Consider the following 15,943-nt stretch of genomic DNA (forward strand, 5'->3'; position numbering starts at 1 on the left):
GTTCTTATATTTATATAATTAATACTTTGTTATTCAATTTTATAGAATAATAAATAATTTATGTTTTGATTAATATATATTATGTTATACTCAGTGATTACCAGAATCTTAAAAACGGTAAATAACAAAAATATTCTGAATAAAGATAATTTTTTATATAAATTTAAGGGTATAGCTTGCTCAATTAATGAGTATTGAAAGTAAATAATTAAAAAACAAAATATAATATATGAAATATATCCTTACTACCTAAATTAAAATATTAAATTTTATTGTTTAAAAGATGTGATTTTTTTCAATACATAACACAAAATATTTTACCACAATAATATATGTAAAATCAAATCAATTGACCTTAATTATCAAACAACGTAATAGAAAAATTTTAATAGGTATTTTCCAAGAGTAGACAGATAGACTCTTAGCCACTCAAGAAAATTAACATAAAAATATATGTACAGAAGATGTTGCTGGAAATGAAATAAAAAGCAAATACCTTTATTTTATTTTATTATTTATATTTATTATAAGGTATATGTGATATTAAATCAATCACACAATTAAGCGAAAAGAAATTGATTATATTGTTTGTTTTAATAACTTTTAGATAATTAAATTAGTTTTATTTATATTCTTTCAATATGGATTACATCTTTAAAAAATTATAGATTTAGGCTCCAACAAAAGAAGCACATGATACTTTAGTAGGTGCGTGCTTATTTAAACTTGGATCTGGATTAATTCTCGCTTGGGGGTCTATCAACCTGTATTTTTATTCCTATTTTTTCGAAATTGAAGAAGGTTTTTAGATGAAAAAAGCATCTGTAACATTTGGACTAATGATGCTTTTTTTAGGGTTTGGATCAGTAGTATCAGTATAGTTAGCAGAAAAATTTGGTTTTGAAAGGATAATTAGAGGATGTGGCATTCTCTATATAGTGAGCATATACTTATGTGTTTTCATGAAAACATTTAACTAATTTGCATTATTTTATTTACTCATAGGTTGCACTGCATTTACAATATCAGCTATTCCAATTTTGAATTGCGTTTGGAGTCATTTTGATTAAAATTAATCTGGAAAGGTGAGCGGACTTTCATTTTTTTGTTTGAGTCTATCTACAATTGTAACCATATTCCTCTTCACAGCTATTATTAATCCTGATAATAGTTCTCCTACAATTACAAAAAAGGAAGGTGACTAAGAAATCAAAATTTTTGATGAGCATATCTCAAGTAGATTTTAACTAACTATGATAATAATAAATACCATATAAGCAATATTTTTAATTCCTGGATCCCTGAAGATAACAAAAAAAATTATCACTGGCTCATAATAAGATGAAAGTTCCTCAAGAATTTAAGAATTACAATTCGTTTAATAAAATTCTTAACACTCTCCAAATTAGTAATATGACTATAAAATTGAAGAAGATGACGAAAATGTTTAGAATTAGATTAGTTTAGATAAAAATAAATCAAACGATAAATAATAACTGAACAAAAATAAAGAAAAAAGTGATTAATCTACAAGAACCTCAGGGATTGTTGAAAGCTAATATTATCCTCCATTAAAATAGAGTATTTTTACTGAGCCTTTTATGATGATTTACTTAACTGGAATTTTGAATGCTCTTTATATAGCATTCCTCTCAATGAACTTCAAGGTATATGCATCTACTAAAATTAATGATGATTATTTCTTGACTTTCATCTTAATAGTAAACTAAATTCTCGGAGGAGTAGCTAATCTTACATTTGGTCATATCATAGATAGATTTTGTTACAAAAAGTGTCTACTGATTATTTAAGTTGTCATCGGATTATTTGCAGCTACTATCCCATTAATTTCTACAAGTAAACCACTTCTCTTAATTTGGTATGTCACAATTGGAATGGTTAGTAACGGGTTGCAAACAATTATGGGTCCAATATTTATAAAAATATTTGGAATTGATACAGGCTCAAAATTATTACCTATAAAAGCTACTTCTTTTTTTGCTGCTGTAATTATCGTCTAAATGGTAAATTATCTTGTCTTCACTTACATGACTTACGACTCTGCAATCACTTGTCTTGGAATAATTATTTTCTTAGGATTTGCTCTTTTAGCACGCTTAAAAACAAGTTACACTTGGTCACCACCACAATGAACAACAAAAATATTTCACTAATTTATTAAACAAAATACTTTATCTTTTTACTTTAATCTTCATTGATATTTTTATCTAGTAATAAAATTTATTTTAAACTATATTTGATAAGAAAAGTATTTCAATTGAGAATTCTAACAAAGAAACTAATTAAAAACAACCAATTTTTTGAGTGGAATAAGTTAAAACATAAATTATATTTTAATTTCAATAAATCAAATATAAAGTATTTATTTCTAAATTTGTTAAAAATAATATAAAAGTTTTGATACATTTTAAAACAAAAAATAAGATTAAGTTGATTAAATTTTTTATTTATTTTAAACACTTTTAATATAAGAAAGGACAGGTTTTATATTTTTATAATTTAGATATCAAATATTCTTGATTTTTTATGGAATAAAAATTTACTTTTTTAGATATTAAGAAGTCATAATGATCTTTGATTTTTATAATTTTCTGATCATTTGTTTTATATTTACTAATATTTTATCGATAGTATTTTAGAATAAATAATTAATTAAGAAAATAAATTTTTGATATCTTAACAAACTAACATAAATTAAAAGAAGATAAAGGCAATAATAGAATTATAAACTAAAATTATAAATTAAAATTTAAACTTTCTTGTTAGAGCTATCGTTGAGTTTTTTACATTTATTGTCTTTCTTTATAAATTAGATTGGAATTATCAACAGTTTTACTCAATTTAGGGCATAAAAATAGTAGAAGAAAAGAATTTATTTTCTGATCTTAAATACGACAATATTATTATAAGAAAATTTAGCTTCATTTAACTAATTACCTTCATTAAAATGATTGCAAACAAAGATAAAAGTATGTTTTAGTAAAAGAATAACGTATTTAATAAAAAATAAATAATTATCATGTAAACTTTAAACAAATAAATTATTTTTGAATATGATCAACATTTTAATTGCTCATTATATCAAAAAAGCAGAAGTAAAATACAAGAAATAGCTTTGTCAAATAAGTAGAAAAATATATTAAGCTAAATAGCAAAGCAATACATTAGAAATTTATAGATTAAATTACTGAAGAGTAAAATAATGCAATTTATAGATGATATTTTCTAAACTATGGGTCATAGGTTATTAGGAGGAGGTTGTGGTGCATCAAAATAATAAGATATCGTAGAAAAAAAAACATAAGAAGTGCAAAATGATTATATTGGTTTTGAGAGTTTGGATCAAAATTTTATTGAAAATTTTAATTAAAGTTAAGATTAAAAGGAAATTGTGAAAAATATTATAGAAAATAAATAGCTAGAATCATAATATAAGTTATTCAAATAAAGTATATTTGATTTCAGTTCTATTATAGTATCAAATATAAATCTTTACAAACCATACGTTTTTGAATTACTTGAGACTTATTTAGCTTACTTTATTACATAGTGTAAGTAGAATGATGATGATGATTCAAAGAATATATGTGCAGAATTAAGCAAAATGATTTCAGAGTTCAAGAATTAGTTAGAAAAAAAGACAAGTGATTCTCCATGCTAAGATGTTCTTTATATGATAGAAATCTTAGAATAATACAATAACTAATCTGATTCAACTAAAAGCAATCCAGATTTGGATTTCTATGAAGATGTTAAAAAATTTGTAGTTATAATAATTAGTCTTAAACCTAATGATAAATAGTAGTAATTAGATTACAATCAAAGCTAAATAAATTAGATTATTTTATAAATCAACAATAAAATTCATAAATTTGAAGACTCACCTTAAGGCTGCATTATTAAGTATCTACTGTAGGTTTGGATATTAAAAATTGAAAAATTTAAAGAAAAAATGTGGGAAATTTCGAATACTGAAGAGTTTCTTTTGTATGTAGAATTATTCAATTAAATGATTTCTTCAGTTAGCAACAAAATAATTATCAATTTAATAAAAATTAACTAAATTTTGCATAAATTGAAATGTGATTTTCAATTCATCTAAAATTAAAAACAATTTATCAATGAATTTTTTACTTAGATATAACCCTTTTAGAACCAGTTCAATACTTTCTTGAAGAACTTAAATTTGAATTAACAGGATAAAGTTATTTTTAATAAGGAATACATTTTACTAAATTTATAAAATATCTGCTTTAAACAGTTAAGTACTAATATACAGTTAAGATTGAAGTACATGCTAGATCAAACTAATATGTTAATAACCGATAATAATCAACTTTTCTTGGGTTTAATATGTTAATATTTGTTTGAAAATACTCCTTAGGCAGAGTAAACATACTCAAAGTAAGTTAGTAATGTAGTGGTAAAGCAGGTGTTTGAATGTAATTCCTATTTCATGAGCTGTTACTAATAAATTATAAAAGACTAGTAATTTATGAATAAAATTATTTAGTTTGATGGTGAAAGAAAAAAATATGTTTCTTTTATAATAGAAAACTTAGACTAATACGAAATAAAAATAAGTAACATTGAAGAAATACAAAAATTAATTTTTTAAAATTCTATTAGTAAATGGTAAACAGACCTAAAAATAAAGCTCAAGCAGACTTAAAGTTAAATATCTAAAAAGTAATTGCAGATTAAATAAATGTATGCAAATTAATAGTTTTAAATTTTGGAAGGAAACAACTTCTTTAATGATATATAGTCAATAGATGTGATTAATGAAAATAGGATTTAATAAATTCTAATTGGATTATTAAATTAATCAAAAGATAGATCTGTTTTAGTTGTTAGCGGAGAGACAGGATATGGTAAAACTAGATTGCTTCATGAAATTAAGAGTATTCTAACTAATAATTTAAATATTTTTGCTTCTTACTAAAGCTATCCAAATTACATTCCTATTTTTATCTAATGTGAACTACTAAAAAAATACAACAACAGCTTAGATTTGTATTTACTTGATGAAGGCCTCAATAAAAATTAGATTTCTTACTTAAAAGAATCAGAAAATTTAAAATTATTCATTTTTGATAATTTTGAAGATTGTATCAGAGCATATTAAAATATTAATTAAATTTTAAGCATATCTTAGTGGAAGAATACCAAATGGCTTCTATCTATTAGAAAAGATAAATTAAAAGAATATAACATCACTAATTTAATACAAACTAAATGTTAACCATCGAACATAAGTTTAATCGAATTAAAAAAACTCAAAAGTTAAACTACTATGGATTACTTAAATTAAGTCATTAAAATTTCAACTTTGGATTCAAACGAATTTAAAATAAATCTTTAAAATAAAATTTAGTAAATTTAACAAAATTTAAATTTAAGAAAATTGATTAAAATCCCAATAAACTTGTTTTATATCTCAAAGCTAATCAAAAATTAAAATATTTCACTGGAGAATATCCGCTTTCAATCTGATATTTTTGAATTATTCTACTAAAAATTGTTTGAAAAGTAGTCTGTTAAATTTATTAACCAAGAAATACACCAATAAACATCGAAAAAAGATGCAAATATTAAATTATAGATAATCAATTCTTATTTTGAATATTATTAACACATTGCTTTGTTAGCTTTTCTTAGTAGAGATCAGTAATCACTTGAAGTAGAGAAGTAGAAAGTGAAATTTACATTTAGTGAATAAATAAAAAAGCTTTTAAATTCTAATATTAGAGACAAATTGCTTTAAACAATAGAAAAATAAAATAATTAAATCCTTTTAAATAACTAGGAATAACACTTGTCAATTAAAAATCTATGCTTATATCACTATTTTGTTGCAAGAGCAATTAAATTTGATTTTTAAAGCCATGAATCAATTTATAAATTATCAATTTCACAGCTCAAAGAATTCAGCATAAATAAAAAACTTTTTGTATATCATAAACTAAGCAATAATTAAGATTATGGTATAATGTAAACATTTTTCCATTTAATCTAACCAGAGATTATGTCAAAAAATTTTATGAGCAGCTATGAAAGTGACAATGTTTCAGAAATGAATAAATATTTACAGTACATCAAAATGTCAAAGATTAAAAAAAGTACAGATTTTAGTGAGATAGATATCGGTGCTTCTAATTTACTATCTGCATTATTTATGAGCAACTTTTTTTATTTCAATCTCAATCTCAGCTTTTGTTCATTTTCAAGTTCGTATATCTCTTAGGCAAAACATCATTCAGTTAATCTTGATAGATCAAATTTATCACAAGCATTTATAAAAGACTCAAATTTAAATTTAGCATCTTCAAATACATAGTATGCATACCATGACAACTTACCAAAAATATTTGATACCAACAATTACTTTAATTTTAATTAAATTTGTTTTTCAGAATCCAATTTAATTTATTCTACAACAAATGATGGGTTTTTAAATATCTTTGAATATAATAACCTCTAATTTTAATTGAAGTAATCTAAGTATATTACTTCATCTCCTTTGACTAAACTATTAATGAGAAAAAATTATCTAATAATGTCTTCATTGAATGTGCTTTTCGTAATCGATAAATAAAATTTAGAAATTTAAAATATTTTAAAATTTTCTGAATCTATCAAAGATTTTAGTTTTTCAAATAGCAAATCAAACAACTGCATTATAAGTTTAGTAAATAATCAATCATTTTCAGGTGATATCACCACCTCTAAAGTTTCTTTGTTGAACATACAAACTCAATACCTTGCTATATCTAATAATAATAAATACTTAGCTACATCTATGCAAGAATCTATTCTAATATATAACTTAGAAAATTAATTAAATATGATTACTACAATAAAAGATTAACATTTTGATCCTATATCTAGCATTGCTTTTTCGAATGATTCCAAATATTTAGCAACAGGTTCACTTGATTTAAGCTGTAAGGTTTGGGATGTAGAAAAAAATTTCCAATTTATTACTTCAATAGAAGACTGCAAATCAAAAATTATCTAAGTAATATTTTCAAATGACAATAAATATCTTTTTATATTATCATTTGATAAATATTGCAGGATTTATACTGTTAAAGATAATTTTAAGTTGGTATCAACTATTTAAGTTAACATGAAATTAAATGCTTTCATTTCTTTTAGCTCTGATGATAAATAAATAGGAATATGTAATGATGATAACATATGCCACATTTACAATAATGATGAAAACTTTTCTCTTTTAACTACAATTAAATGTCATAGAAATCAGATAAATTCAATAAAATTTTCAAGCAACAATAAATTCATGATAAGTAACTCTAGCGATTCTTCCAAACTTTGGAATGTAGAAAACAATTTTAAAGGTTAATTTAAAATTCCTGAAATTCAACAAGCAATCTTATATCAAATTTCTTATGATAGTGCATATCTAGCAGCAGTTTTTCATAATAAATCAGTAAAAATTTGGAATATGGAAAAAGGATTTAGCTTAAGTAAAACGCTATCATAATTAAATGATGAAATAGTTGACATATAATTTTCTTTTAATAATAAATATCTTTGCATTTAGTTAAAATAAGACAAAATATCATTGTATAGCATTTAGAAGAACTTTGAATTACTATATCAATTCTAGGAACCATTTGAATAACTTTCAAATGTTTATTTTTCACATAACAGCCAAAATTTAATTTTACTAAACAATAAATCTAAATTTTTATTGTACAATTCAGATGAAGGATTCAAAAAAAAGATATAATTTGAATTTGAATAAGCTGATAATGTGGCTAATTCATTCGATTGCTAATACTTTGCTTTTAGTTATAATAACATCTGCAAAATTTTCAGTATTGATAAAGAAGTTTAGCAAATATGCAGTTTGTAAAAGCATACTAAAAATATTTCTTTCATGACTTTTTCTAAAGATAATTTGTACTTTGCAACTGCTTCATTAGAATCACTCGAAAATCAAATATATTTTTGGAGTGTAAAACAAAACTTTTCTCTAATATTTTAATTAACACCTCAAAGCAAAAGTTTAAGTATGATGTAATTTTCAAGTGATTCTCAATATTTTATTACAGTAGGTAGAGACTAGATTTGTGTTATTTGGGATATTTATAAAGGCTACTCAACACCACTAATATTAAATCTAAATAGCAATTAAATATGTTCTGCTATTGATATTACATGTGATCAAAGATATTTGGCTTTAGCAAGTAGTAGTAATATAGTTTGCTATAATTTACAGGGAATACAGCTTCCGATAAATGATTAATAAGTTGTTAATAACAAAGGACATACTCATTCAATAAATTTTGTAAGCTACTCTCATGATGGTAATTATCTTGCGACTGGTTCTTGGGATAAATCTTTTAAAATTTGGGAAGCTAAATAAGGATTTGAGTTAGTTAAAACTATTAAATAACACACTGATCCTATAAGCTGTTTAGATTTTTCAAAAGATGGAAAATTTTTAATATCTGCCTCAGTTGATAAGACTTGCAAGATCTGGGATCCAAAAGACAACTTTAAGTTAAAAGCAACAATAAAGAATCCTGATTCAATACAATCTGTAGTTTTTTCTTGTGATAGTAAATATTTAGCTTTGTCTTCTTGGGATGACACCGTAAGAGTATATGATGTTTTAAATGAATTTTAATTATTAAAAGAGTTATAAAACCATTCAAAGTAAGTAAATTCAGTTTAATTTTCAAGTGACGGAAAATATTTAGTAAGCACTTCAGATGATAAAACTATTAAAATTTATGATTTACAAAAAGATTTCTAGTTATTGCAAAATATAAATGCTCATACAAGAGCAGTAACTGCTGCCAAATTTTCATAGAATAATACAGATTTAGCTAGTGTTTCTAAAGATTAAACTTGCAAAATCTGGGATGTTTAAAATAAATTTTAATTAAAAGCCACATTAAAAGGACATACAGAATAAGTGTCTTAGTGTGTTTATAGTCCAGATGATTGCTTTCTTTTAACTTGTTCTTGGGATAATACTTGTAGAATCTGGTCAAAGTCATAAAATTATTAGTTAATTAATTTAATAAAAGCTCATTCTTCCCCCATTACTTCTATTACCTTTTCTCCTGATTAGTAATATTTAATTACTAGCTCTGTTGACAATAAAGCAAAGGTTTGGTCAACAAATAAAGCTTTTAAAATAATCAAGTAGATCTGTTCCTTAGGTGATTTTAATAATGCAATTGGCTAAGTTTCATAAAATAAAAAATACTTTTTGATTAAATAAGTAAATCAAGATTGGTATGTTATCTCTTTTACAGAAGGAAATGTTGTTGCATAAGGAAAGTAATATTTAGATGAAGTAACTCTATCAAAATATCAATTAGACTAAATTTAATTAGAAGATATTACAAACCTGCAATTATTTGACTACTCTTTTGAATTATGATTAAAACTTTTAAATAACCTCAAAAGAACAAAAGAACGAATTAGAGTTCATTTTATTTTACAAATTGTATTCTTACAAAAACTTATTTGGAATCCCGAAAAATATGTTTTACTAAAAAAATTTTAATGTATTTATTTAAAAATTGTTGAAAATTTGCTCATATTTTTTTATTGAAAAAACATATTTTAATTTTTTGTTGCTTTGAAATCACTTGTTTTTAATAATAAATTATTTAAACTGGATTCCTAATGAAATAAAATTCGTTTACTATTTATTTTAATTTCTTTTTATAAACATAAACTATCAAAAAATTTGATTAAATATTCCATCCTAACCCTTTATATCTAACCATTCATAAAAAGACTAAGCTTTTCATTCAAAATTTTGAAAATATATGTATATATATTATCAAACCTCATTTATTAATGTACCCCACACCTCCTTCTTTTTCCCAAAAATATTTACCTTACTAACTCAAAATTAAAAATTTTTCTTTATTTAAATTTCTATTTCCATTTGAATATCAATGGAAATGAAAAAATAGTCATAAAAAAATACATAACTCATATGCAAATAGATGTAGCCAATTATATATTTATGAAAAAAACCTAAATAGAAAATTAATAAATATAATATTAAAAAAGTGAGAAAATTGTAAAAGAACTCTGAGTTGAAATAATAAAAAAATAAAATAAATGAGCTTATCAACTATCTTTGAATAGATCTTATGTAAAGGGAAGCTAAAAAATTTTAATATTGGAAAATAAAGTGTTTCTAATCATAAAAAAAATTTGAATATATAATTGTATGATAGATTTTGATTTTAATTTACTTTTTAATGAAAAAGGTAAAATCAATATTTATATCAAAATAATTATTTTTAAAAGTGCATATTTTATGTTTATATAGTTTTTATTTAAACAAGAAATAAAAATTATATCAATAGCATGATTAATCAAATAGAATTACTGCTCTATTTATTTTCAACCATTAAAATTGAGACTTAACTATTTTTTACTAAATATACCTTTAGATTAAGTAATAAAAACTTCAATTTATTTTTTTATATTTTATCAAATGAATTATAAAATTTGTATTTTCTTCAAGGAAAATAATAATTTAAAAATAATTCGTATAAAGTCTTCTAAATGATGAGTTTAACAAATAAAATAGAATTTTATCATACTTCACCCTACAAGGATATCTTTGTATCTAATATTAGTAATAGTTGATTGATGTTGAATATAATTTTTCGAAGTAATTAAAATTTAGTTCTAATTAAAATCTAATTCATTAAATAAAATTTAAATTTTTGTAAATATAATGAATGGACTAAATTTTTTAAATCAAGATTTAAAAAGGTTTATAAAATATTTTTTAAAATGAAGAAAAACTTTAGACAATTCAACAATAAATTTTAAACATATATAAATAATTTAGTCATTTTTATTTTAAAGGCTGTATACTTTATCTATTAATAATATTTATAGTGTAATTTTGGCTGTGTAAGATAAATTATTATATATCTATGAATCGTTTATAATATTTTTAACCATTAAAATTTGATTACTCAAAACTAAGAAAATAATTGTGAAATTAATTAGAAATATTTGAAAAGTAATATTATAAGTTATTCTATTGGTGACTAAAGTATATCGCTATCATACATTACATGTATTATTGCTAAAATTCTAAAAAATTCCTACTATTACAGTTTAAAATGAGCAAAAAAGAAAAAATAATGTCTATAGACGTAAAGACATATAATAAAACAAAGGGTTTGCGTTTGAATTTATTTAACAAATACATGAAAAATTAAATATTACAGAATAACAGTACTTGTAACTAAACCTAGTGTTTTTATAATATGAAGCAATATGGTGAATATAAAGTTAAATAAGTAAAAAAAGGCAAAATCACATAAAAAAGAAGCATGATACTTAGCAATCTGAGAAAGAATCATTTTATTTATTTAATATTTTGAATATAAAAAGTATGAATATTCAAATAGAGTTTTATAAGCTAAGTATATTTGCTTACTTACTTTTCAACTATACTTATTGTCTTAAAATAAATTAATAAGTTTCAAAAAGTAAATAGAACTAGTTTATGTTTTCTGCAAGTTGAATTTTTAAAATAAATTAGGGTTATACTCGCAACTAGAATATAATAGAATATTGCTTTTATTTTTTATTTAATTAAATCATATAATTTAATTTTTCTTAACCACTTTCTGAATTCCATATTAACATTTTCATTTATTTTAAATATTAATCAAGTAGATTTATTATCAAAAGAAAATTAATAAATTAATTCATTAGAAAATTCAGATTCAATCTGTCTGATTAAGTATGAAGAACTCTACTTTAAATGATATTCAAACACATCATCAATTAAATAAAATACTTACTAGAACGGTAAGCTTTAAATCTTGGATACTTTAATCATAAAATTTATAAAAATTATAAAACAAATAAACCAATAAATAAAAAATGAAAAAGCTACTTATCTCTGCTTTAATTTGCTTAATGATTACTACTCCTAGTGTGTTTTGCTAGGATGTTGAAAATAACATTTACATTTATTTTAGATATTAATCAAGTAGATTTATTATCAAATGAACTTAATAAATTAATTTATTAGAAAATTCAGTATTCAATCTGTCTGATTAAGTATGATGGTTTCTACTTTAAATGATACTCAAACATATCATCAATTAAATAAAATATTTACTAGAACGAACGGTAAGCTTTAAATCTTGGATATTTTAGTCATAAAATTTATAAAAATTATAAAACAAAAAAACTAATAAATAAAAAATGAATAAGCTACTTATCTCTGCTTTAATTTGCTTAATGATTGCTACTCCTAGTGTGTTTTGCTAGGATGTTGAAAATAACATTTCTGAAGACATTAAAGTCTAAGACTTATTAGCATACAATAAATGGAGATTCAACTATAAGAGAGTCTATCTTAATGAAGAAGAGCAGATCTACAGATAGATTGTTTTCTTTGAAAATCTTGCTAGTGTTAACAAACACCCTTCTCATAAATCCTACAGTAAGGGTTTGAACCAGTTCTCTGATATGACTAAAGAAGAATTCAAACAAAGAGTTTTGAATAAGAAGATTTCTAAAAAGGCTAGCAGTAATAAGGGTGGTAGAAATTTAGCTGCTGATCCAGCTGTTTCCAACTTAGTCTTTCCCACCAATAATCTTCCTCTATCTGTTGATTGGAGAAAAAGAGGTGTCCTCAATCCTGTAAAAAATTAAGGTACTTGTGGTTCATGCTGGACTTTTGCAACTGCTGGCATCCTTGAGTCATTCAACTAAATTAAAAATAAATAGCTTCTTAAGTTCTCTGAGCAACAACTTGTTGATTGTGTCAGCCTAGCTGGATATGATTCTGATGGTTGTGATGGTGGTTTTTAAGAAGATGGTGTTAGATATGCAATTGAGTATGGTATTGTTTAATCTTACAAATACCCTTATGTTGGATATCAAGGTAGATGCAAAGTCACATCTCCCACTTCTCGTTCTGTAGGTTTTTACCCTTAAAAGTTCCAACTTGTCAATAAAACTGAAGCTGACTTGAAAGCTGCTTTAGTTTTCTCCCCTGTTTCAATCTCCGTCAATGCTGATACCTGGAAAGAATACTATGGTGGTGTTTTTGATGAATGTGGATATACTACCGAAGAAGATCTCAATCATGCTGTCATCGCTGTAGGTTATGACCAAGAAGGTAACTGGATTGTTAGAAACAGTTGGTCTGCAGCTTGGGGTGAAGATGGTTACATAAGATTAGCTCCTGGTAACACTTGTGGTATTTTGCTTGATGGATTAATAGTTACTTAATGAAAATAAAAATAAATATAAATTAGTACATTTACAATAATATTAATTATATACATTATGTTTTTTTCTTTTTGCTTAAAGCTTAAAATATTTTTAAAATTAAAATAAATCACTTTTTATCAATTACTTAACAAAAAATTATTTACTCTTCCTTCATCAAATTTATTTCTTATCAATGAAATATTACTTATTAATTGAATAAATGGCTGACTGACAAAATTATATTGATATTATTTTACTAATTTTAATTAAATATTTTATTTCACATTTAATTAGTGGGATAGATTAATTTTTTTAAAAATTTCATAATTAATTTATTTTAATTAGATTATTTAGGAAAGATATTCAAATTACTAAAATAAATTAAAATATATTAAAAAAGAACGAATATATGTAGCAATAAAATGATACATTAAACTTAATTATATGAGTAAATATATTAACTTATTTTTTATGAAACACATTGATCTCTTAGTAAATAAATACTAATTGATGAAGTAAAGGTTTAAGTTATAAAGTTTCTTTATAAAATATATATTCAACTAATATGATATGCTTGAAATAAAAAAAGTAAAAATAGATTTATTTATTATTTTTAGATAAAAGTAAGACAAAAGCTAACTAAACTTTAAATTTATCCAAAAACAGTTTGACTCTTAAAAAATATTAACGTAGGTACACTTCTATAAGGAGGGTACAAAAATAAATTATTTTCAAACTTTACTTTCGTTATTGAAAAATAACTTCAAAGTTTTTCCTCCTTATTCAAAAATCATCCTTATAATAGATGAACACCTACAGTAGATCACAAATAGTATATAATAAAATGAAATTTAATATAGAGTTAAGAATTTTAAAAATTATTAATTTATAAATTTTAAATTAATTTATATTATTATTAATGAATATCTTCAAAAAATTAAAAAAAACCTCCATAAAAATAAAATTTTAAGTAATTTCATAATATAAAATAGAATAGAAATTTATATGTATTACTATTTATTACTTTATGTAATACTTCAATAATTGTTTTTTAAGGCAAGCTTTTTTCTTTTTACCTTAGCTATTATTAATTTTTTGAATGGTATTTCAGATTAACTTGAATCGTTTTAAAATTAAATACTGAATGGTAGAATCCATACTAAGTTTGTTAAAAATTTTCAAAATGTAAATAAATAAATATCAATAAATACAAAAACTCCACTAATATTCACAAAGTACAAATACGTCAGAAATAAAAATTAAACTAATATTTACCATTTAATTATATTAGAAAATGGTTGAATAGTCCATTCATTTTTTGTCATTTTATCTAAAGATAATTTAAAACTAAAATTGTATTAAAAAATATAATTGGTTAATCTTTCAAATAAAATCAAGATTATCAATTTAATATGTTTTACTTCTTTATAAGAACCAAAATTATTTGTGCCTTGTAATAAATATTATTAGTATGAATTAATATTGTGTGCATTAATTTGTATTTTACCTTTAAATTAAATTTTTATTTTTAAGTAAACTTTTAATTAATAGACTTTGAACTAAAAAATTAAGTTTTGTAATTAATACATTAAAAAATTTAATATTTTAAAACTTTTAAAATGTTAATCACATTCATTCATACATATGATTTTTTAGTTAGTTAGGATCAATCAATTCATCATAATATGAATAAATATTTTGAAGAGAGGATTTGATATGAATTTATGATTTTAACATTTTTCAGATAATATTATTATGGTTGATTGTTAATAAATATTTATTGAATGGAAAATAGATATGTATTTTTAAAAGTGGTGTATATTAAGACTTCTAAAAGATACGTATGTGTATGTTAATTAAATATAGATTATTACAAATAAAGCATATTATTACGCCAACGATGATTTTATTATATATTTAATGGTAATAGTTATTTTATGTTGAATTAAATTGATCCATTAAATATGATTTAGTTCTATTAATAAATCAATATAGATAAAATAAAAATATAAACTATCTTTCTTTTTAATTCAAGCAATAAAAATACTATAAAATCATTTTATTGTTTAAGCAGGAGTATAATCAATCATAAAAATGAACGTTTAAAAATCAGAAAATTCTAGCTTTCTTTATTTTTGATATTGCTTACTTGTGCTTGAAAAAATTTTATATTTTATATTAAGTGCGTAATATGTATGAGATATTTAACCATTCAATTTTATTGATTTTAAACTCATGAAATCAAAATACTTTATTTAAATTTTGATGGTAATTTAATTAAATGTATTTATTGGCTATTAATATTAATTATTATCTTGCAATATATTTTTGTGATTAATCTTCAACTTAATAAAATTCTTACCAATTGAATTTAAAATTAAAGAAAAGGCAAATTTTTAATCTAGACCACATAAAAATTAATTAATTGGAGGATTTATATGTAAGTTTACCAATCATTAATTAAGTAAAATCATCAAACTAAGCAACTAAAACCTATTTCTTAGAGTAAAATTAAAATAATTCATACAGAAATAAATCTATAAAATATTTTAAGGCTAAGAATCATTAAAAAATGTTAACATAGTGAATAATTTGATAAATTATTTGAAGAAAAAGTTTTGTTTTGTAAATCTAAAAAACATAAATGAATAAAAGGGTA

General features: G+C 22.4%; 3 protein-coding genes across 3 annotated transcripts; all 3 read left to right on the top strand. All coding sequences in view use genetic code 6, as the record gives it.

Annotated features, from left to right (window-relative positions):
- Window positions 1-641: 641 nt before the first annotated feature.
- Window positions 642-2,153, top strand: TTHERM_00439270 (MFS transporter; the record flags this gene model as incomplete). Its single annotated transcript, XM_001017824.1, has 1 exon — window positions 642-2,153. The coding sequence occupies one exon, from the start codon at window positions 642-644 to the stop codon at window positions 2,151-2,153; it is 1,512 nt and encodes a 503-aa protein (XP_001017824.1).
- A 1,100-nt stretch (window positions 2,154-3,253) lies between these two features.
- TTHERM_00439260 (WD domain, G-beta repeat protein) lies at window positions 3,254-9,448 on the top strand (the record flags this gene model as incomplete). Its single annotated transcript, XM_001017823.2, has 2 exons — window positions 3,254-4,012; window positions 4,160-9,448. 2 exons carry the CDS (start codon window positions 3,254-3,256, stop codon window positions 9,446-9,448), a joined length of 6,048 nt encoding a protein of 2,015 aa, XP_001017823.2.
- A 2,693-nt stretch (window positions 9,449-12,141) lies between these two features.
- On the top strand, window positions 12,142-13,305 carry TTHERM_00439250 (papain family cysteine protease; the record flags this gene model as incomplete). Its single annotated transcript, XM_001017822.3, has 1 exon — window positions 12,142-13,305. The coding sequence occupies one exon, from the start codon at window positions 12,142-12,144 to the stop codon at window positions 13,303-13,305; it is 1,164 nt and encodes a 387-aa protein (XP_001017822.2).
- Between the last annotated feature and the right edge of the window lie 2,638 nt (window positions 13,306-15,943).

This window comes from Tetrahymena thermophila (assembly GCF_000189635.1).
Source record: "Tetrahymena thermophila SB210 genomic scaffold scf_8254607, whole genome shotgun sequence".
Lineage (NCBI taxonomy): Eukaryota > Ciliophora > Oligohymenophorea > Hymenostomatida > Tetrahymenidae > Tetrahymena > Tetrahymena thermophila.